The 22,869-nt window shown below is 34.7% G+C and overlaps 2 protein-coding genes across 11 annotated transcripts in view; one reads left to right on the forward strand and one right to left on the reverse strand.

Annotated features, from left to right (window-relative positions):
• Positions 1-15,828, reverse strand: part of LOC119642521 (AP-1 complex subunit sigma-2) — a 31,949-nt gene extending 16,121 nt beyond the window's left edge. For 3 of the 9 annotated variants that reach the window (XM_038041668.1, XM_038041670.1, XM_038041671.1), the window contains exons 1-4: positions 15,788-15,828; positions 15,471-15,649; positions 15,303-15,411; positions 5,555-5,692 (exon numbers count right to left, since the gene is read on the reverse strand). In XM_038041668.1, the coding sequence (XP_037897596.1) occupies positions 5,555-5,692; positions 15,303-15,411; positions 15,471-15,649; positions 15,788-15,790 (429 nt within the window). In that variant the 5' untranslated portion in view covers positions 15,791-15,828. Of the gene's footprint in view, positions 1-616; positions 2,573-5,065; positions 5,189-5,537; positions 5,693-15,302; positions 15,412-15,470; positions 15,650-15,787 lie in introns of those variants that run through there. The other 6 variants (XR_005248074.1, XR_005248075.1, XR_005248073.1 and 3 more) reach the window with 5 other exon arrangements.
• LOC119642522 (cytoplasmic FMR1-interacting protein-like) lies at positions 6,864-10,320 on the forward strand. Of its 2 annotated transcripts, XR_005248076.1 has the most exons (6): positions 7,636-8,173; positions 8,241-8,696; positions 8,760-8,810; positions 8,889-9,228; positions 9,286-9,456; positions 9,516-10,320. XR_005248076.1 is itself a non-coding variant. In XM_038041674.1 (5 exons), the coding sequence occupies exons 1-3, from the start codon at positions 6,897-6,899 to the stop codon at positions 7,524-7,526; spliced, it is 513 nt and encodes a 170-aa protein (XP_037897602.1). In that variant the 5' UTR covers positions 6,864-6,896; the 3' UTR covers positions 7,527-7,595; positions 7,681-8,173; positions 8,241-8,713. The 2 variants fall into 2 exon arrangements, 1 of the variants encoding a protein (XP_037897602.1); XM_038041674.1 differs by lacking the exons at positions 8,760-8,810; positions 8,889-9,228; positions 9,286-9,456; positions 9,516-10,320 and adding exons at positions 6,864-7,304; positions 7,359-7,453; positions 7,517-7,595 and having other exon boundaries at positions 7,681-8,173; positions 8,241-8,713.
• Positions 15,829-22,869: the final 7,041 nt, after the last annotated feature.

Genomic DNA, 22,869 nt, shown 5'->3' on the forward strand with positions numbered 1-22,869 from the left:
CTGGTCGTACAATATACTTTCTGGTCGTACAATATACTTTTCTGGTCTCTCAAAGTGATCTCCACGACGACATCCTAAAGTACAAAAAAAAAATGTGAAGATAAGATGAATAAAATATAAATTGTTCACATGTGGAAGAAAACAAAAACGGAGGAAAACAAGCTATAAACAAAAACAAAACACATTTCAAAAAGTAAGTTAAAGTTGTACGAATAAAAATGCATGGTGCTATATGTTGCGCGAAGTACAACAGTCAATAGATGTTTCAAAATATGTCAAGCCTTTGAATATAACAACAAATCTACAGATTGAGAGAAATTTTGAAAATGCACATAAAATATTTGTGAAAAAAGAAAAAAAAAGATCTATTTATAGAAAAGAAAAAAAAATTTCTGCAAAATTTCTCAATTCACATTTTAATTACTCTAGAATGCTTCCATCACAAACACATGTATACATTTACAAATATGTACGTTTATATAGGTACAATACATATAAAGCCGTCTTTGCATTTGTATATATGTAGCTTATAAATTTGTGTAAATGTTAAATCCGTTAAAAAAATTCTAAAAACGGTTCCCATTTTTCATTCTTACTTTTGTACGTGTCATTACTATTGTGTGGCGTTATTACAAAAACGATTGTTTACGGTTGCATACATTTCAGGTTTATAGTTAATATTGAAATAAATATGTGAGTAACATTGTATATGAATTGAGTTAAAAATAATTCGTATTCACACAATATTATTTAACAGTATCTAAGCATATTTTAACAGAATCTATTCAGCTTTTAACAGAATCTATGCTCGTTTTAACAGAAACTATGAGCACATGAATAATTTTGTTCTTCTTCTCCTTCATATGATTACAAAGGTTTGATGCGTTAACGGCATCCTTATTCTCAACATGCGGTATATTCTCGAGCAATTCATTGAAAACAACCAGAAATTTGCAGGCAATTATTACATAAACGTTTGTATATTTCGTGTACTGAAATCATAAGCGTCATTAAAAAAATAATACAAAGGGAGAACCATGTCAGATTCGTGTAGATTGCCTAGAAATTACCTGATTATTTGTGAAATATTGAGAGAGTGGAGGAGTTTTTTTAAGGAATTTAACAATATAGCAATCTGTCATTTTATTTTAAATTAAACAAAAAGGTTGCGTAGCGACATCTAAATAGTATTAGTGAAACTATGTAAAGATAATTTACAACTAAAATTCTAAAGTTGCCTAAAGTCGCCTATGGGGAAATTTAAGCGAATCCGTCGACTAATTTGGCGCTAAAACGACAAAAAATTCAATTAGATATTCGATCTCGATCACAGCAAGGAGGTATGCTTCGTTAGCAATACCCCGAAATGCACAAGAGCTGCTTTATTTGGAAAGTATGTCTAAATATAAAGCACGAACGTAGCTTTATAAGTAAAAATCTGTTAAATGCAGCTTTATAAGTGAAAAAATCTGTTTTAAACATATTCATTGCCGTCGGCATTTCATTGCAAAATGAGAAATGAAAATTGCCGTCGGCATTTATAATAAATCAAATCAAATGAGCCCATAATTGGCCACTTTATGACTCCATTCGGGCACCACCAAGAGTTAGGCAATGTAAATTATTGCATAATTGTTTTATATATTGTGAGTGCAACCATAAATAACAAATAAAAAAAGCTCTTGAATTCACATTTTTAATTTTATGTCTGTTTCAATTATAATTCAATTTATACTTCATTTAACTGTCTCTGTCGAATGAAGGTTTTTTGGTGTAAGTACGTTTTTTAGCGTTAGTTTTTTGGTGTTAGCTTTGGGCGAAACATTCAGAAGAAAAAAACCTGCACCAAAAAGGAAGAAGAACAAGCAACCTGCACAAAAAAGAAAGAAGAACAAGAAACCTGCTCCAAAAAGGAACAAGAACCACGTGCTCATGCTATAGAATGTGCGCTTAATGATGGAGATAAGGGTTCAATCGGTATTTCGGAGATTTAATTAAACTGTGAATTTTCGGCTCGTATGTTTAAGGGGGATTTAAAATTCGAAGGAAGTTCTCTGTTAGTGGTACTGGCATCCACTGGATAATCAGAATCCCGAGTATATCCTCGACGAGCAAAGCACGACCCTAGCTTGTCGGTTCCTTATGCTTCCCGGTCATCGAGAAAAGAGAAATTTGCTTGCAAAGATGTTAGTCTAGGCTCCGAAATGTGTATTGTCGTACAAAAGACCTATGTGATCATTATAACAAAATGTCATACAATTCATGCACGCATATTTATATCAGATACGCTCTCTTTTTCAGTGGAATATATCATGTAAATGAATTTTCTTCATTACGATTTAAGGTGATATCCGTTTTGGCCACAGAATTATTTATTTATCATATATTATACATTAAAAAAGGTAAAGGCAAAACAAAAAAACAGAATTTAGGTAATATTACACATGTTTATTACTTTACTTACGAATAATACGCCCACGTAGACTTGTTATAAGATGAATGAATAATACATTACTCTAGAAGATTATTTATACAAAAAATTTTACACTTAATTTAAATACTCATTAAAATCCTGATGATTAGAAATTGTGTTCACTCACGCACACACACATATAAACACAGAGAAATACATAATAGACGTATATTGATGCAGAGGTAGTTAGTTAAAAACATCGTGAGGATGATAGTGTAGTTGGGTGGTGGTGGTTGTGGTAGTAGTAGTAGCAGTAGTAGTAGTAAGCGTTTTATTATAACCAGAGAATATATTAGGAGTTAAATAATTAATCATTAATTTCTTTTTTCGTAACAGTAAATTTTAATATAGTTTTTCCAAAATTACAACTAAATATTAACTACATCCAACAGTAAGAAATAAACGGCCTACTAGATAGAGCAAAAATAAAAATAAAACCACAAACAACAGCTACTGCTTCTTAATCAAAAAATAAAAAAAATCATGCAAAACCCGCTTTCTTTTTAACTAGAACTTTTTAATTGAATATAAAATATACTCAACAAATAAATGGCAACAATATTAACAAAAAGACATTCTTTTTTTTTTTTGTCTATGCAACTTGCAAACTATTTCAATAAATTATTTACAGGTAAGTTTTCATCTATTTGTAATTTGTCACATGAGCTTTCTTATATATGGCAAGCTATTAATTTGACAAGATTTCGATTTTCCTTAATTCAACTGTGGCGATTAATAAAGACCGTTTCGATAGATGTTATTATACACATTAAAAAGAAACTATTTCGGTGCATTTACATCTAGCTTCAAAGCTTATTGTATCAATTATCTTAGATGCGCTTAAATACGGCGAAATTAGTACCAAAGGAGAGAATTTACGAAAATTTTACATATTATTGAAAAATAATTAATTTTAATTTGAAAAGATAAATGGGTGCTAACAATAAACTATAAAAATCAACTCTAGACTGCGATAAAAGATCGCTTTGAACGAAAAATAAATACATACTCTATATGTTCAATACTTAAACCTGATTGAAAGACCAAACAGAGAAGAGGCCGATATGTATCACTATTTCCCAAATTTGGCTTACCAGGTTGGCCTGGTGAACTAATAGAAATAATCTAAGCACGGAAGGCACCTAGTTTCGACAAAACTATGGCAAAGATACCAGGAGGAAAATATAAAGCTCTTCTGAGAACATGATATTATGCAGTTTAAATTAACACGATTTTAAAAAAAATATGTCTCCAGAGACTTCCCTTAAGTTCTATACTATACTATGGAGAAAACATAAAATAAAAAAATATTTACAAGCTTTATTTCGGATCCATGATCTAATAGATTTGCAAGAAAGAAATTTCCTAGAATTGATTTTGTTTGCACCATTTCACAATTGACAAGAAAGAAATTAGTTTCTGTTCATTCCGAGTATTTGGATACATATTACAAGCTTGTGTACAATACTTAATCATCAATCATTGCCTTGAAACAAATCCTATCACATACACACTACGTCGTATAATTTTTTAGAAACTACATTTTTTCTATGTATTTCAGCTTTCAGGGAATGCGGCCCATAGCGTAATTTACCTGGTTTTCGAACCTAAGCTAATGAGAGTAGTAAATTTTTCTTCTAGACAGATCAAAATTGCGGTTCCAACATATGAGAGGCCGGCAAGAACGACTATTTCTCACATTTTCTTCGCACTATGGTTTAACAAATTTTTTCATTGGATCAAAAACATTGTAGCAACATGCAATTACCGTCTCATTTTGGCCCATCGTAAAAAAATCATTAAAATAATAAAAAGTGTAGAAAAAAATAAAAATTTTACTTAGCAAGTAATAATTTGGAAGATCTTGTTACTTCATAATATCGGAGAACCGCTGTCAGTTGATAAAAGACGTGCTTTCTATGCAGGAAGCCATTGGAAACACATTGGATTTTACATATCCAGTCACAGTTTGGTTAAACTTATCTTATTGTAGTAGTATAATATATACCGATAATTTTCAATAAATATTTATTGAAACTTTTTATTGTTGCTTGTCCTGATTTGAATGTGAAAATCAAGGGTCGTTTTTGTGAAAGTCATTTCATAGTTTAACGTCTCTGTTTTCACTGTTAAAATACGGTGTTACTTCTTGAATTTTAGAGGCATCTCTATTGTATGACACCAGACATGTATCCCTTTGTCGGGGATATTTTTCATGGTAGAGGATATTTACGAGGGTAAACATGTATGAAATAGTTTCTATGTCGGGGATATTTTTCGTGGTGGAGGATATTTACAAATATATTCAAGTTCATTCAACAATTGAAGTTTGGTCTACCACTGGGAATTAAACCCTGGTATGCCGACTTAATAGTCGCACTTATTTACATGTCTTACATCAAAACATTCGAAATTCCTTCCTATAGTTTATACACAAACTGTGCACCAATTTGCTTTTCTAAATTTTCTATGAATATAGAGTCTACTATTAATCGCCACCTTTAAAAAATTATTTCTGCTTATAAAACAAAATTATTGCACTATCTTATAATAGAAAATTATATTCATATTTTAATATAAAAATATATTTACCTATATTTATAAAAAATAATTGTCTAAGGACTATTTGCAATTGCATGCATGTTCCACGATTTCATTCGGTTATAAAACATTATTAACAACAATTTATTGCAAACTATGAAAGAATTCTTCTTTCTTATTATTTGCAATAAATATTAGTTTAAAAATTAATTGTTGTCGTTTCGTTGAGGACAAAATTTCAGATAAAGAAAGTAGAAAAAAAAAAATATTCAAAGATTAACAAAAGCTTGCAAAATATTGCTTTTTCAGGGAGAAGAATGAAAATTTTGCGTACGAAAATTATGTGGTTATTTAGCATTAAACGCATTCCAAACAAAAATATTTTTATAAATTATGTCATAACTAGCTTAAGCATTCAATTATGGGTATATATGTATATGTAATTTTGGATAAATTTAAATGATAATGGCTTTACTTTAAACTCATTCCATTCTTAATAATGTGATAAAATTATAAATCGTACATTTCTGTGGTACTGACCTCTTGTAGCAAGTCCTGCGAAGCGATTGCCTTTAGAACATTCTTTTTTGAAGTTTCTTGTATTTCACCACCGATCAATAATTCATCCAATATGAAATATGCTTTTTCAAAATTAAAAATTATATCCAATTCGCAAACCTGCAAAAAAATTAGTATAAGAAAGTAATATTTGCTTACACTTTCGAGTCTTTATTTATCGACGAATCATCCTAATTTCTCAACTCTAAATTTCTCTTTAAAATATGTAAAAAATGTTCCTGGACTGATATAAAAGCGCCCCAATGAAAGTGCCCCTTCTTCCAGCAAAACTATGAGTTATAAAAAAACTTTCGGTTACATGGGATAATTTCCACGCCAACGATCCTTTGCATACACTTGAATATAGGGTCGGTTATTTTCCGTTTGAAATGTTGAAAACTGCTTCCGAAAAGGCCCCTGGCATACTGTTTTTATCTTTACATCGTAGCCACTTAGGTTATAATTTGGTTTGATTGACGGTATTATCGATCAAGGTATTAAATTTTACTACACTTTATCTCCTAACCTAGATATGACTTATGGCAGTCAAAAGGACTTGCAAATATTAAGCGTAAGTTGAATCGTGTTTGTCAAATTGGACGCGAAGTGTTTGCTTCACTTTTCGACGATATTAAGTCTGAGTTATCCAAGAGTCATAAAGAAGTTTTTCAAACATTTGGTAATGCTCAGATGCCCGCAGTCAACGAAATCTTCACTTATCTGGATTTTTATTTTGCCCAACTCAATATTACAGTACGGGCGCAGTGACTACCTACTTTTCAGCTACGCTTTTGAAGAACTCGTGCTCTTTGCAAAATTCTTACAATAATGTTTATGTATGTGAATGTAATGCTTTGCCTTTTTACCTCTGTTCTGCAATAACTCTCCATTCAAGCAATAAAGTTTTGCAAAGCTTATCCTTAGTATAGTCCAATTCAAATTTATTAAAGATGGCAATATTCTAAAGTGGAAATCTAAGATCGTTTATGTCCCCTATATATATATATAAACGGTAGCTGCAACAGTTTGTGGATAACGATTTTGTTTAATAGACAGATATTACTTTGCAGCCGACAATAATACTAAAGACATAAGTCCTGAAAGTTTAGGAAGACATAATAAGCTATCGTGAGAGTGATTTAGTCAGTCCGACTGTTTTATTTCGTATTATAAATTTTATAAAGCAACTTAAATATGTGTATTATGCGTATTTAATTAATCTAATATAAATTTTAGATTTGTGCGCAGCAAAGTTAATTTGGCTATACAACGTGAAAAGCCTTCGCAAATGTCTCATTATTATTTACGGATTCTAAGCAACTGAATGCTGCTTATTCAACACAGTACGGTCTTCTTCCATGCCATGTGTCGTTTATTAGGTTATCAAGGCATTGCAGTCGTTATGGATATGATTTTAAAGGACATGGTTAAATTTTTAATAAAAAGTTCATTGTTGCAATTTACAAAAACTTTAATGAGCGGCATGCCCAAATCCTGCAAATTGCCACGTTGTGAATGTGGCTCAACTGGCGCATTAAGCTATTGTCAAGCTCATCTCACGGACATTGTTCAATATCCGTATACAAAAACGGAACTTTTCCAGTCATTTCGCGAATTCGGAAATTGCATTATATTTTGTTTATTAATTGAACAGGCACTATCGCAAGAGGAGGCATGCGATTTACTGCATGCCGCTTTATTTCAAAACATTTTTCCCCGAGCATTTGCAAGGGTGAGTAAAGCAAATACTCACAACCAAGCTTTGTAATGTTTGATGTAATTGTAGAAAATGAAAAACCAGAAGCCAAGCAAAAACGTTTGGAGGCTCACTTTGAAAATTTATAAATTGTTTCAAATATTGAGAAATTGGGTACGGCTAAGGTAAGGCTTTGAGAGAATTTTTGCTTAAAACTATTTAATTATTTTATGATTTCTTATTCTCAGCAAGCTGTGATTGCACATGATAGTGATTTATTGACACGCGAAACGAAAATCAGAAGAATTTTTCTTGCAAATTTTTGCTGTAAGTTTTCCTGAAACGAAAATCAAAAGAATTTTTCTTACAAATTTTTGGTGTAGGTTAGGGAGCTATTCAAATTTTTCTTCAGATAGAATCTACCGCAATTTTCATACTGCTGCAACTGTCAAAGCCGCTGAAGATATGGGATTGTATGTCAAGGCTGTCGTCTGCGATCCGATGCTCCGTTAACAAACGAATACTCGGAGGAAAATTTGCCAGCAGCGCGTACGAAAGAAAACTGGCAGACGGCAGCACCTACCTAATACGTCTATTATATGACTACGCCCATTTTGTAGATGCGCTACTAAAAAAATTCAGAAGGGAAAAGAAAATATAATCAGCGCCCAGCTCACCATTCTGGGAGAAGACTGGTTGTATGCCGTCGTATAGCGCGCTATGGGGATCGTGCGCCGCGATTATGCAATTCCTGAGTAATACACAGGTCGCGACTTTCCTGCCGACTATAAAGATTAAGGAGATTGACAACTCTGACGGCAAGGCGAAAAGGAAGTGCGAATTAATCAGTGCGCTAACGAAGTTCATTAACTCCTCCTCCTCGCAATATTCGCTGTATTGCAATGGTGACTTTGAATTTATCTTTACTGATCGTCAGTTATAACTTAGTTATTTATTTCTATTTAATTTCAGATTAAGACACAAGATGAGTCGCCACCAGGCCATAACAGCGAATATCCTCATTGGGACGTTAAAAGCAGTAAATTTCTGATACAATTGTATGATTTAATTTAATGCCCATTAAAAAAATTTATTGATGCACATTAACGATATATCAGCGCATGTTAGAGCTTAAGTTTTACAAATAAGGCAACACAGTGGCGTCTTAATTGAAAATGCAGGAAGTCCTTTTAACTCACTTCATTTCCATGATTGGTTATATGTCAATCCAAGAAATGATATTTCTTGACATCGATGTTTACAATAACATGAAATACCGCCAAGAACTAACAGAATGTACATAGAAGAAAAGCAAGAGCCCTTTTACGAATTGTAATGAAAACCGCCTCAAGACGACTAAATTAAATATGCCTGTCACCGAGTCGTTGAAGCGTTTAACAAGCGCGGCAGCCGAGCCGCAGCCAGAAGGTTTGTTTCAAAAAAAAGGGAAATAAAAAGTAAGAATTCTTATAAGATGCTTCTTTTTTACAGCATGACGAAGACTGAGTAGGTGCTACTGCTGAGGATGATGTGGGCGAATTGGTCAGTCACATATACGAACAGATTATGTTTTGTGACGAAAATGCTTTATTACCGAATCTGTTCCCCTACATTTTACAGATTTGTAAATACCCTTTCAATATCTCGCACCAACGTTACAGCAATCAGCCTCTTTGGCTCTTATATGCGTTTCATCACCCGTCTGTGACTCTTACATGCCTTTCTTGATGAATATTCTCAGTCATACCAAAAATATCAAAATCAAATGCAGCATTTTGATCGGCCTATCTGATCTCATATTTCGCTTTCCTAGTATTATTGAACCGTGGACTGGTCTTTTTATTCGACACTGCATGATGAAAACATAGAGTTGCCTTTCACGTAAAAGTAGTAAAAATTGTATTCCAGTAGGAACCTTAGTGGAAAAGCTGATGTGCGATACTCTTGACTGAATTTAGTGGTAATAAAAAAATTAGCAAATATTCTCTTATCTTTCTTAATCACAACATTTTTGCAGGTTATTTGATTAGCAGAATAATTGCAACTGTTTCAATTTATATCTCTTCAAAAGTTATTATAAATCAATGGTCGTTTCTTCTTTGTTCAGTACCATCAGTGTGGACACTTGTACCTTAATTAGTGGAATCTACTGTTCGGATGTAGCTAAAGCAAAATTCCGAGCTTTGAAGTGAATGAGGTGTATAGAAATAAATGGCTAAATCTAAACGATTCATTTGTTCTTTTCAGAATGGTTTTCAATGAAATCTGCTTATGCACTAGCATGATGATTGGCAATGTTTTAACTGGTTACATGCATGAGACTAATTGCTGCGGCGGGTCAAGAGATTGGCACTAGACGTTTCCAATTAGTGGTAGAACGCACTTGGAAACGCACTGCTTTTGGCGGATGGAAACTGGATCAGATGTCCCTAAATTAATAGCAGAATACATGCGCCAGGAATTGCTCGTAGGTGAATTTGTTACACACACTACGCAGGTTGAAAAAATTAATGATGCTTTTGAATTGATGCATGAGGGTAAAAGTATACGAAATCTGGTGAAAATTTAAATCTAGTGATTTATAAAGATTATAATCTAAATTTTGCACCAGGGCATCAGTCAACCATTGCTTCTTTCTAATAAATTGTTGGAGGTTCTATTGATACCACAAAAAGTTGGAATCAGCTGTATTTTTATAATAAATAATTGGTGGACGTACTGTTGAAATAATTGTGGAGTACTAGTATCCCGATTTCTACAAAACGACAAAATACAAAAAATCTCAACAAAAAACATAGACCTCAAAGTATTGTTACACAGCAGAGGCATAAGGGATCGAAAAAACTTGAAATTTTGAATTCATCGTCGTTTGAATGATGACTTATTATTACTCTCTCTACGTGTTGATTTCTTATTTTAACCGCGTGAGCATCGGCAGCGTAACAGACGTTTTTAATTATAAAATTTTAATAAAAAAATCTTCATAGAAGTGTTAACCAATTTTTACGAATTCCTTTTACAAAGGGCATTATCTTTATTTACAAAATAAGTCAAAAAACATTTATAAAACTAACCTGAAAATCGGGCGCAAAACCTTAAAAATCTACATATATTTTAGGATTTGTCAAAATTATTTTTTTCTTCCATTTTCTCCCATCCTTTTACCTATCCTATGGGTATAACTTATCTATTTTGCAATATTGTTATTGGCAAAGTTGGAGTCCCAATTCGAAAATTGTGTTTTTTATACGGAGCCTCTGTTGCGGCCTTAGTATTTTCTTAGTTATACTCAATCGAATTAAAAGTTATTTGGACGATCATCTACACTGGGCCATCGCCAGCTAATGGCATGTTCAGAATTTCATCGTTTATGGTCGGCTTTGCAATTTGTTTATTGTATTATACCGGTAAGAGGCACTGAGTGTACCATATAAGAACTTTTCAATTGGGCTGGTTGTACAATGACTGTTCTATTGGGTCAACAAACGCGTTTTGAAGCTTTGGACTTTTGTTATCATATCTTAAAACGTGTTGATGGCAAGGATGAAGAATTGTAAGTCTTAGCCTTTTAACAGTTACTTAATTTTCCATACTTACTGAATTATTTATACCTAACTTATTTTAAAATTACGCAGAAACTTAAACGTGTGATAGACCATGTAAGACGCTTTCAAGTATTGAACTCGCAAATTTTCGCTATACTGAACAAATATCTGAAAGGTAGTGACATTGAAGGATCCAATGTGGATGCTTCCCACCGCCGCAACATCCTTGTATTATATCGTCACATTATCAAGATCAAAGCAGTAACAATTAAATAATATATATACGTATATGGTAACAATGTAAGCAAAGCATATTTACATTTAAAAAATTTATAAAACGTTGCTCATGCCTTTGGAGACCCGGTTTTTTTCTTTATTATTTATTTTTAAGCAAATAATTAAATTATCAATAGTATTCTAGTCCTCACATAAAAACGAATTGTCATGCATTGTTTTTTACATTTTGATATTATTTGATATTTATATTATTATTATTATTATTTTAATTTTAGACTAATGAATTGAATTCTTAGACTAAAAAAAGAGACATTGAGCACTAGCAACACAGGCTATCGGCTCTTGATATTTATAATAATCATAATTATTAAACAAATACAGTCAATGCAATCTTAGATAATCGAAATTATTCGATTTCTTTCTGATACACGCAATAAAGACGACTTGCACGACCTACATGATATTTTAAACATTCTAGAAATAAGGGACAATTTCTTAGATTATTGTTGGTCGACTTTATTCACAAGTCTTCTGTCACATGTACAGATACGAAGAGAAGAAGATGGCCTAATCGCCGTTAATTACGTCTTCAAATGAAGACCAAAGGGGTACAAATATATGATTTCAACTGCAGGAAGATGATCGCAGTATTCTAGTGCAAGAAATGGTTGTACATGGGTGCCTTATAATTGTTACAGGCGGATGGGCATGTACTTCTTTACGCTTTGTTTATATCATAAACCCCAAAAATATTCAAATCTTTATATGAAAAAGCGGTCTACATTTCCAGAGGCCAAATAAGCACTATCGTCAGAGTGCGCAAATCGATTTTTTGACATTTCATTCTTTAACCTTTTGGGTTTGCTTTGTGTGGGCGTATGGTCATCGACTCATAAGCACGTTGCCGTATACTATTATACTATATACTATATAGTCGACGCTATACTCGTCCAAAGTGGCCTGATCATCATCAGGTTTTTTTCAAAGGTTCCAGCACTACTCACATTCGAATACATTTTTCGATTTGTTGCTAGTATCTAAGGAAAGCTCCTTTCGATTGTAAGGACTTCACGTTTTAATTGAAGATATTAAAAGCAATATATAAATATAGGAATCTCTTCACTTGTCACTTGTTGCTGTCATTATCTTTAACTAAAAGGCGGAGAGAGAGAGAGAAATTCGTAAGAAAGCAAAACCTTTATGTGGATTGCACCTCCGTGCAGCTATTCGTGAAACCCGTTATTTACATCTACAGTTATTTAAATTTTGCCAGCGCTGCGAATGCACATAGGGTAGGAAATAAAAGTTTAGACATTTGTACATAAATTTTGCGGCAAACACATGCGTCATATGTCATTGTATGAGTATATATATTGTTATTTTGGAATTGTTCTTGAAAATCTAATATATACGAAGTTGAAGAATGCTTTCGCGCTAGTGATAATTTTGAGAGTCATATTAGTGAGAGTCGAGTATATTGTGCAAATTGCTATGCATACGATTTTTATACAAGAAGTAGTAGGAAAAAAAAATTTTGCAAATTGAATGCTAGTAATCACGGCGGTCACATTAACCTACCGTTCATGACTCGGAGTATTTAAATACACTAGGATCAAAACTTAATCGTGACAAGATCATGTATCAATAAACTTTTGCTCCTCTCCAAATATAATGGATTTTCGCGGGATTTATCAAACTTTTAAAGATTAGTTTATAGTCCATTGTTTGTTAGTAAAAAATAAAAAGATGAGTACAAGAAAAAAACACTAGCAAAGCATTTGAAAACTAATTTGACAATTATAGTTTTTTCAAAGAGAGTTTGGACGTGGCGTCATATATATTGGCCTTTTATACACCGCTGAATTGAGAAGACAGAAACAAATATGGACTAAAGAATTCTTGTTTATTTTCATTAAATTAATAATTATTGATAATATTAATATTATGACTGTCTCAGAAGCTTATTAAAAAAACTTTTGGTTGTATCTTGTCGTAATCTTATTTATTCTTTTTATGGATATTATTACGGTATAGGTATACGGAAATTGGGCTAAAAGTTGAGCTGAAAAAGTTTGAGTTTGTTGTTAAGTAACTAAATTTTCTGACAAAAGAATAGATTGATTTAGAAATGTAGAAGTGGACCATATCTATTTAGAAGCTCACATGAAGATTTCATAAGGAATGACAGAAATTATGTAACATTCGGCTGGGCTTAAAGTAGATAATTTTGGGGTCAAAATATGTGCATTTCTATCTGCTTTATGCAGTAGATAACTTCCTCGTATTCCCCTGTTTCCATTGACAACAATACAAATCCCAATTCCAACAATCATATAAGCCATAAGCATCTTTGAATTAACAACATGAACCACCAAGTTAGATTTGTTACGTTCTCCTACACAAAACTATACACCCTCGCTTAAGCAGATTTTTATAAGATTTTATTATTTATTATTAATTTTATTTACATTTAAGTATAAATTACAGCGCCTACACATACACATAATGCCTTATTTCCTGTCAATGCCTACTTGCTCGAAGAGATACCAAAATGGTTGGTAATTTGTTCGGAAGCAGACTCTTTTGAAGATTACACGTTATAACTTAATGTGTTCAGCTTACAAGAGCTGGAATGTTTCAATGGCAAGCTAGTGCGTTTAGTTAAACAGGAATAGGGCACTACTGCATTACAGGTTTGTTGCATAAAATTTTTACATCTTAAAAAGTTACGTACAATAATCGCTTGCTAGCAGCCGACGTAGTGGTACAGCTAATGCGAATAACAATAATTGACCGTAATAAAAACTCAATCAAAAGTAAAGTACAAAAATGTTGTTCACAAAGGCATAGTTGCAAGGGTATAAAATTTACCGCTCTACATTCCGCTTTTATACCGTGGTTTCTGGATGTCATCGGGGCATATTATTTCAAGAGTCTTTTACATTAGCACCTATGAAGGTGTAAGGCGTATATTAAATGGTATGAAGCTTTGGTAGCGAGAGGCTAGGAGGTGAAAGGAATTCAGATAATCATTTTTATCACTTAAACAAGGAAGGAATTTTCATTTAACAGAGATTGTTAAAAAATTTTTATTTAACAGAGATTGTTAAGGAATTTTTCTCACTTTAACAGAGATTTTTTTTATAAACCATGTGAAGGTAAAAACCAGCTAACGGCTTTTAGCTAAAAATCGAGGAGGGCTGTGCCAGATTGTCTAGTTTCGTAGGCTTTTCTAGTGGTTCGCTAGGTTTTTCTAGTGGTAAGAAGCAATTAATATTTTTAAAATATATGTTTTTAATCGTAGTTTCATTAGCTCACTTTTAACCCTTCTATTAAAGCCAAATTCACTGTTATCTAAATATTTAACCACGAAATTGGAGTTTACCGCAATCAACATCAATTTCAAACACCACACAAGCCAAATATTTTAAATTCACTTGATCAACCATATATGTACTGCCTTTTTCTTAATATCCAATAACATTCTCCCATGCAGGTGATGCCATATATATTCGATTTAAATAATTTTTTTGCAGGCAAGACATATGAACCGGGCGGTACCACCACCTTGTTACCAAAAGCTCTCGCACCCCACTTTCAAGTATATTAAGAGAGAAAAAAGTAAACCGAGAATGTAAAAATTAATTTTTAAGATTTTTTTGTCTCGGAACCTTTCGGACTCAAACTAAGCAGATACATCTTTAATATAAATTTATGCTTTGCCATCTCAAGTATGTTCGGGAAAATCTAACTTTGATTGCTTGCAAGAGACAGAGTCGAACGTTCCTTATTAACTGTCCCATAAACCGAAATTGAAAGTTTTTGAGTGAAAAAGTATTACGAAATGAGCAAGTCGTCTGTTGTTGATCTGCTGAGTCACAGCGAAAAATTTCAAAAGTCTTAAATATTTCTTACGAAACAACTTTCTTAAGGTACACTGAGCGATCGTGCGTGCTTCGATTCATTCGCAATAAGGTTCCTTGGGCTATAACAAATACTTCGAAAATGATGACAGAAAGAATGATTCTGAATCGATTAGTACATAAAAAACAAATGGTTCTAGCAATTGCTTACATCGACAGAAACTTTGTATATTCGACAATCACTACGCGTAAAAATACATAAGGGGTGTACGTATAAAGGGGTATATGTGTAAAGGGTAACAAAGTTCGGTAAGCGAATCTACATGTAGATTTACACATAGCAAATAACACAAAGTTAAGCTTACGACTTTCGAATGAAATTTACTTACACTTCCAAAATATTTATCCAATAATTCAACGTAACGATGTATAATTTCTAACGTCAACAATTCATTGTCGTTTTGTTCTATAGCACAACAAAAATATAAGCTGGCATAACTGAAAACGAATAATTTCATATGTTAAACACGTTCGTAGCATGAAGAATGTATACCAACCGTTTGTAAACAATTTTACAATCCTTCCATTCCAAAAACGAGCACATTTTTGGCTTACGCGCCAATATAGTTGTGACCAACTCACGTGTAATTTTCTTTTTTACTTTATCCGGATAAGCCATATACCATTTTTGTAAACGTAATTTGCCTTGACGGCTAAATAATAACATAAACAACATCTAAAATATAAAAGCATTAAAATAATTTTTAAACTATCACTAATAATAAGCCAAGCTGTGCACGTCATCATTTTCGCACTTCTCACATATTTATGCAGATCTTATTATTATTTGTCGTCATAAATGTTTGAAATTTACCATTTTAGTAAATAGTAGTTTGTTAATTAGTTATTTAAATAAATTCATAAATATCTATAAAATTTCGAAGTTTTCATTTCTTAATAAGAAAACCAATTTTATATTCGCAGGTGTTTTTTATTGGGTGCGTTTCTTTATCATCACAAAAACAGAGATGTCTATCTGTTGAAATATAAATGCAGGAATTTTATTCTCACCAATTTCAAAAGAAAATATGGGTTTAAAAAAGTTTCAAACTTCTTCTTTTTCTGCAAATCAACAACCGAAAGTTCGTTGAGGTGTGGAAAAAAGGCCCAATGTGAACACAGAGTTCTTGTTTAGGCCTTAGTAAACGAAGGTTAGATGTGGTATATAATATTATTATTTATTAAAGTATAAATGCTGGCTCTAAGGTGAATAAATGTTTAGTGTAGGTTTTACTGAAACCAAAATCAGTTGTATTATTCCAATACATGTTTGGTGCAGGTTTTATTAAAACCAAAATCAGTTGTATATTTCTTATAAATCTTTGGTGTAAGTTTTATTGAAACCAAAATCAGTTGTGTTGTTCTTATAAATGTTTGGTGAAAGTTTTATTGAAACCAAAATCAGTTGTATTTTTCTTATAAATGTTTAGTGTTCAAGAAGGAACTGAATATTTTTTGTCGATTGCTCTTAGATCTGCAGGAATCAGAGGGACGATACAATTGTAGCTGCAGTGTTGGTGCCAAGAATGCCCCTGTGACTAAGCACCCAGAACAAGTGAAAAGAAATTGTATTAGGCTATAATGTAATGATCTGACTTCTAATATGTAAGGGTGAGTTTTACCTCAGGGAAATAATTGCAAGGCGGATAAGGCAGATTTGCTGTCTGACACTATAAGGAATTATTTCTGAGGATGAGTAGCGGATGGCTTCCAGAATTGCAAAACATTCAGGCGAAAATATAGTGTTACATGGGTGATTTGAGAAACAGACTTCTCTACTAATATCTGGAACCCAAAAGCCGCTGCCTACGATATCGGTCATAGATCCACCAGTAAAATGTTTCCATTTGGTAGTGAGCAAATTTGAGTGGCGGTGGTGTATCTCTGCGGGAATATCTGTGGAGTTTCCCACTGTTAAGAAATTAATTACTGGTGGAAAATATTGAGAACCAAGAGAAACTATAAATAAGCTATATACAGAAGTTCTTAGAATGTTGATATTAATTTTGTCAGCAAAAATTTTAAAGAAGGAAGGGGAGGAATTGAGTGATATAAAGTTGTAAATGGAAGGCAAGGCCAGATGATTTTCAAAAGGTAGAATTTTATAAGATGAAAAGTTGGCGAATAGGAGAAATCTTTCTTGTAGAGGCATTTGCGATCTGTTCCAAGCCCACAAGAGCCTGACGAAGGCATTTGCATTCGATTGTGAATAATGTCAGAAGGTCTTTATTTGAGATGCGCAATAAGATTGCACTGACGTATTCGAATTTTGTTCTAACTAAGCCAAGATACAGTTTAATCATACCAAAAGGTTCAGAGTCCCACGAAATACCACAAATGAATTTAAGTACGTCAGTGAGTTGAAAATTTTGTTTGGCAATTTTATTATTGTGAGGTGCACGGGAAATTCGTGAGTGTGGAACAAAGCCTAGGCGAACCTCTCCTTTGCACAACAACATCATCATTGTTAATTAACAAGCTTTCATACGTAGCCGACTTGTGTTTTGAGTAGTTCGTGTTTTCTTTTCATTTGCGATTTGAAAAAATCAAAGCAACAACAAATATTGAAAAAATTGAAGCAACAACAAATATTGAAAAAATTGAAGCCACAACAAATATTGAAAAAATTGAAGCAACAACATGTATCCTAAAGCCTAACAAATTACAAGTTCAATGAATCTAATCTTTCATTCTTCAATCAACCTTCCATTTCAAATTATTCACCTGTGCCCACTCGTTGCACTTCAAATATACGCAAACACTTAAGTATCGATTATTCTGCTGGTAAGAATAAATTATTCACGCAAAATTCCTTTAGCGATATTTTCGTCGAAGACGCTGACATATCAACATAAACTACCTATCGCTCGGTCTTCACATCATTACATTATATAAAGTCTTTAAAATTTTAGGGTGGAACGTTAAGGGACTTATTAATAATTTTGATTAGCTCCGTACACTCATAAGTGATTTTAACCCTATCTTTATATCCCTGCGAGACACCCATTGCAGAAGTTTTTCAACTCTATTCCACCCAAATCAAGTAAAGTATTGAAAGCATTGAACGTTGCAAAATATAAAGAATATAGAAATTCAAATTTCCTGCTTTTAGCTTTCCGTTGGGCGCCGTTTTGTCAACGGCATAACTGCTTCGCGGTAGAGCGTTACTAAATTTACGATTTGCCTTGCCGTGCCGTATGACAAAAATAAAGAAAATAAAATAGGAAAAATATTTTTTTTTCCTAAGGTGCTCATGCGGTGCGACTTAGCACACTAATTAAGTCCGTCTCTGAGGACCGTTGTCTGTACTGTTCGTTGGTCCATTCGTATTCCGTCAGTGCACATTCCCACCCAACTCTGCCTCAGCGGAAGGTTATATCCCTTTTTTTTCTAAAACATATATAATATTTATTTATATTATTTTTAATTAATGGTCAATACAGTTGTATACAAATGAATCCGAAGATCACCCATACGAAAATGGACATATATTCACATAATCAAATAAACTAGCGATGAAATAGTTACGAGCAGACTTTACAATGCGTAAATTATAATTGAAACACACATTCATCAGTTGTACATTTTGCGTTTCTGCGCTCTCTTTTACATCTGAAGCCATTATACAGCTTATTACAATTGCTCAAAAGTTTCATACAGTCTTCTTTTGCCAAAATCAAATATAGAATGGAAAGATAGACTTAAGAGTTTACTTATAGCAATATTGCATAAACGAAAATACTTATTTTATCATCAATATTCATGATTAATGATCAAAAATACTTTTGATCAGTTGATGTGGCTTTTATACATTCCATATTTTAATCTTCACATACGCACGCCTAACTTTAGGCTTTATCATTTCCGCTCACTTCACAAATTTTTGATTATTATATTAAGTCTGAACATGAACTTTCTTATGAATTTCTATTATAAATATGCGTGATTTTTAGCTTCATGATAAACTAACAATTTATTGTTTAATGAAAGGTTTCGCAATAGCTTGCAATTGACAATTACAACAAAGTAAATTAATTTTAAACTTTAAGCAAGTTTTTAATAATTTGCATCAATTGCTATCTTTAAAAAAAAAAAAACTCCAAATATGCAGAAATTGCTGTCCACTTTCCTTGGGAATACAATTAAGAAAAATCAAAAAAATCACGAGTTTATTATACATTGTTGTTGACACTTTTTTCCCCATGTTTGTTCTCATCAATGTAACACATCAATGTTGAAGCGCTGGAACAATTTCTTGACTTTATTTTCTTTTTCCTTTCAAGCTCTGATTTCAAATTTTTTAAAGCATTCCGATTTTTAAATTATACTTTTTCTTGTAATATTTTTACATTTAAAAAGGAAACAGTTTTCTGATGGCCCTTTTTATTCTTTACAAACTCTTCTCTCCTATTTCAACCGCATGGCCGATCTTCCACACTTTATTTCATTTCTCGACGAATGGGACCAACAATCTCACCTACTACAAGGTTGTATCTGCATCGAATGAAATTCAATAAATATATAAGCTCGGTACTGCAGAAGGCAAAACGCATATCAGGAACATTGTTCCTTATGCAGGAACATTATTGCCTGTTTTATATACCGTCCCTTTCCTAAAGGCTGGGGCAGCTCAGCGGCCCAGGGTAATGGAAACGCACAAGAAATTTTGTGTTTTGCAGGGACCTTTATTTTTACTATTTTAATCTAAATCTTATTCCGACTACTATAACTCGAAAACTACGTCTCTCTTAGTCGGCGGCTGAATTCCAACAACTCTTAACCTATCCTTAACCTACGCTTATCTAGCCTATTCTATTCTTATCCTATCTTAATCTATTCCTATTCTATCCTAATCTATTTCTATCCTATGTCTATCCTATTCTTATACTACGCCTACTCTACTCTTGTCCTATCTTACTCTCTAGCACTGCTCTCTCCCAAGCCAGAGACTGAGAACCCGTGAGGCCAAAACGAGGGACGACGTTGGGTCCTCACAGATCCTCCGTTCTTCGGGGGAAAGAGAAGTGGCTGATGACGCGCCTCTCCGGTATTGGCCGGTCGGTGACGGCTTCGGTGGGGCGCTGTCGTTACTGCTGCAGTTGTGTTGTGCCGAACGTGGCCGCAGAGCCTGCTGCTTGCGCGGAGCAGGGTGCTATTGTCGATGATGGCGCAGAGCCTGTCGCCGGGGCAGAGCAGGGTGCCATTGTCGATGATGGCGCAGAGCCTGTTGTCGGAGCAGAGCAGGGTACTGTTATCTTGCGCGATAATGCAGAGCCTGTTGCCTGAGGAGAGCAGGATGCTATCGTTGTGTGGTCATGCAGAGCCCGTTGCCTGAGCAGAGCAGGGTGCTATTATCTTGGTGCGGCTTTCCGACATCGGGGCGTCGGAATGTTGGCCGTTAGTCACGTCAGCTCTGGTGTACCTTTGGCTTTCCGGCATTGAATCGCTGGACCATTGGCCAGCGAGGTACGGGTCGTGCCAACGTGGGCTGCTATGGGCGCCTATTTGGTTCACAGAACCTTAACTGCGGGTGACTTCGTTGTTGTGTTGACTTGCTGGTAGACTGTTGACGAAATTGTGGTGCGCTCAATGCGGTTGGTATGAGCGTGGTTTGTTGTAGTCGTGATTGTTGTGGCGTTGAGTTTACTGTGCTGGATGTGACTTCCATTATCAATGTTGTCGTTGTTTGTTGTTGCGGTAGTTGCTGGTGTTGTAATTCTAGTTGTGTGGACCTTTAGCCTGGGTTTGTTGCGGCTGTGGCATTTGTGACCGTTTTGTGATTATGGCGATAGCCACCCGTTGCCGTTGTTGTGGTAATAGTTGGGGTTTCCGCTAACGACGTTGCGGTTATGGTAGTTGTTGCGGTTGCTATTGATGCAATTGTTGGTGCTGTTGCTATGATTCTGTTGATGTAGTCGTTGTACTGCTCGGTTGGCATTTGTTGTTAATGTTGTCTACGTAAGCGTGGGCGGCGCTGTTGTGATGCCATTGGTGAGCTCGTTGTGCTGCTCAGTTGCTTGTCTATGGAGGTGAGGGACTGCGATGGAGGGGGTGCTCATCGCCTTCGAGTTCAGAGGGGTTCGTGCCGTTTGGCAGCCCACCCCCTCGGTGGTTGACGGTGAGGAAGTACAGTTTCTCCTTAATTACCACGATCTGCCGATCCGGCGCCGTGTACGATGGCATTCTGTGTACATCTGGGTGATCAGTCCGGTCGCATTAGTACGGATTATCGACGGCAAGTCCGTCATTCGGTGGCCGGGTGGTACCATGGTCAGGTTGGCCTTGGTGTAATATAGAAAGATCGGCTGCGTCGTGGCAGGGTTGGGGTGCAGATGTACTCCTCGGGGTAACGCGCGTGGTGTCTTGGGATCTCGGGTGCGGCGAGGGCCGCGCATGGCGGGTGGAATCCAGGGAAATTCTATTACCTTCCACTCTTTGCTTTGGTTAAGGGTGAGCCGGTGCTGTCGTTTCCCTTCGAAGAGGACTTCCTCGAGGCGACGCGGCTGTCTTCTTGCATGTCGTCTTGCAACGAGGCGGCGGCTTGCTGTACCAGACGCGGCATGTCGCTTAATCGTTGCCAGATTGCAAGGCGACGGATTTCCGGCGATGGAGTGAAACATGGCGGCCAGGGGCGGCCGTTCGTGTACGGTGGTGGCGGCGTGTTTGTTGGTCTTGTTATCATCCAAGATTTCTCGGCGGCATTGCTGGGTGTCTGGCTCGGCGAGCGAGAGGGCCGCTAGTGCACGGACTAGGGTCGTTTGTCCATCCGAGTTATTAATTTCGGCGGTGGCGGGGGTTTCACGTTCCTCCGTTGTCGCAGCCGATGCTGAGCTGCTCATGTTGAACGTTGGGTCCGGGGCCTCCACCGGGCCTCACAGAGTCCCCTTGGCGCATTGTCGCCGGTGTGCATCTCGTGACCTGGTGGTTTCGTGTTATTGTTGGCTGGGGGGCTGGCTTATACTAACATAATTAGGATTAGTAATTCCCTAGGAACATGGAGGTTCTGCTTTCTTTTCTTGGTTATTTCCTTTTTTGTATTTTGTTTGCTGTGTGTTTTTTTTTTTGCCATACCAATTGCTCTGGACTGGGTAGTAGCTTATACCTATAACAGAGGAATGCGTAAAACCCTCGGTTTATAAGACGCTTTCTAACTTGACATATGAGCTGTTCGCACGTACATTATTTAGTGTTCGTTCAGACAAATCTTGGGATACAAAGTTCTTTCTTAAGGATTTCAAAAGATATTATATTGTAAAGTTTTCCTCTTTCTTCTTTTTTTTTTATGTATATATTTTTTTTTTTTGTTCTGTTATAAGTTGGTTTAATACCAATTAATTCTTAAAGAATTTTGTTTTGCTGACGTCATGAAATCGTGTACAAATGAGAGAAGTGAATATTTAAAGAAATTGACTTCAATCTAAATGGGTTTCAATTCCGTCTTTCAAATAAATAAAAAATCAAAGCTCTATCGACTTGATGTTAAGCTCGACGCGATAAAGCATTCACTTCTTTCGATTTTATTTAACTTGATGTTTTGGCTGTAAGTTCGCGTCCCTTCAACTATAACAAGAATGTCTCGTGTACTACGCAAAGAAGTAATGATATATTCTACTCTTCTCTAATCATAATTTTTTTAAAAAAACTTTTACTAGATACCTCCAATGTAATGACGAATATTGTAAGATTTTCCTCCTTCCCTTTTTGTTTTTAAAGAAGTTATGTACTTTAGTATGTTGTATTTACTTTAGTTTTCAAAATTATTTGTTCTTTTGTCTGAGCTTTGGAAAATATATTTCATATCCTGTATTTGTTTTATTGTATTTCTAAATCTTTAGTTTTCAGGGTTATATTCTCTCCTGTCTGAGCATTGGGAAAATATATTTCGTATCCTGTATT

Source organism: Glossina fuscipes, unplaced genomic scaffold, assembly GCF_014805625.2.
Source record: "Glossina fuscipes isolate IAEA_lab_2018 unplaced genomic scaffold, Yale_Gfus_2 226, whole genome shotgun sequence".
Taxonomy (NCBI): domain Eukaryota; kingdom Metazoa; phylum Arthropoda; class Insecta; order Diptera; family Glossinidae; genus Glossina; species Glossina fuscipes.

Excerpts from the sequence above, each read along its gene's own strand:
- LOC119642522 (XM_038041674.1), top strand. The coding sequence starts at position 6,897 with ATGCTGCTTATTCAACACAGTACGGTCTTCTTCCATGCCATGTGTCGT. Across the intron at positions 7,305-7,358 it reads TTCCCCGAGCATTTGCAAGG|AAAATGAAAAACCAGAAGCC; the intron begins GTGAGTAAAGCA and ends ATGTAATTGTAG.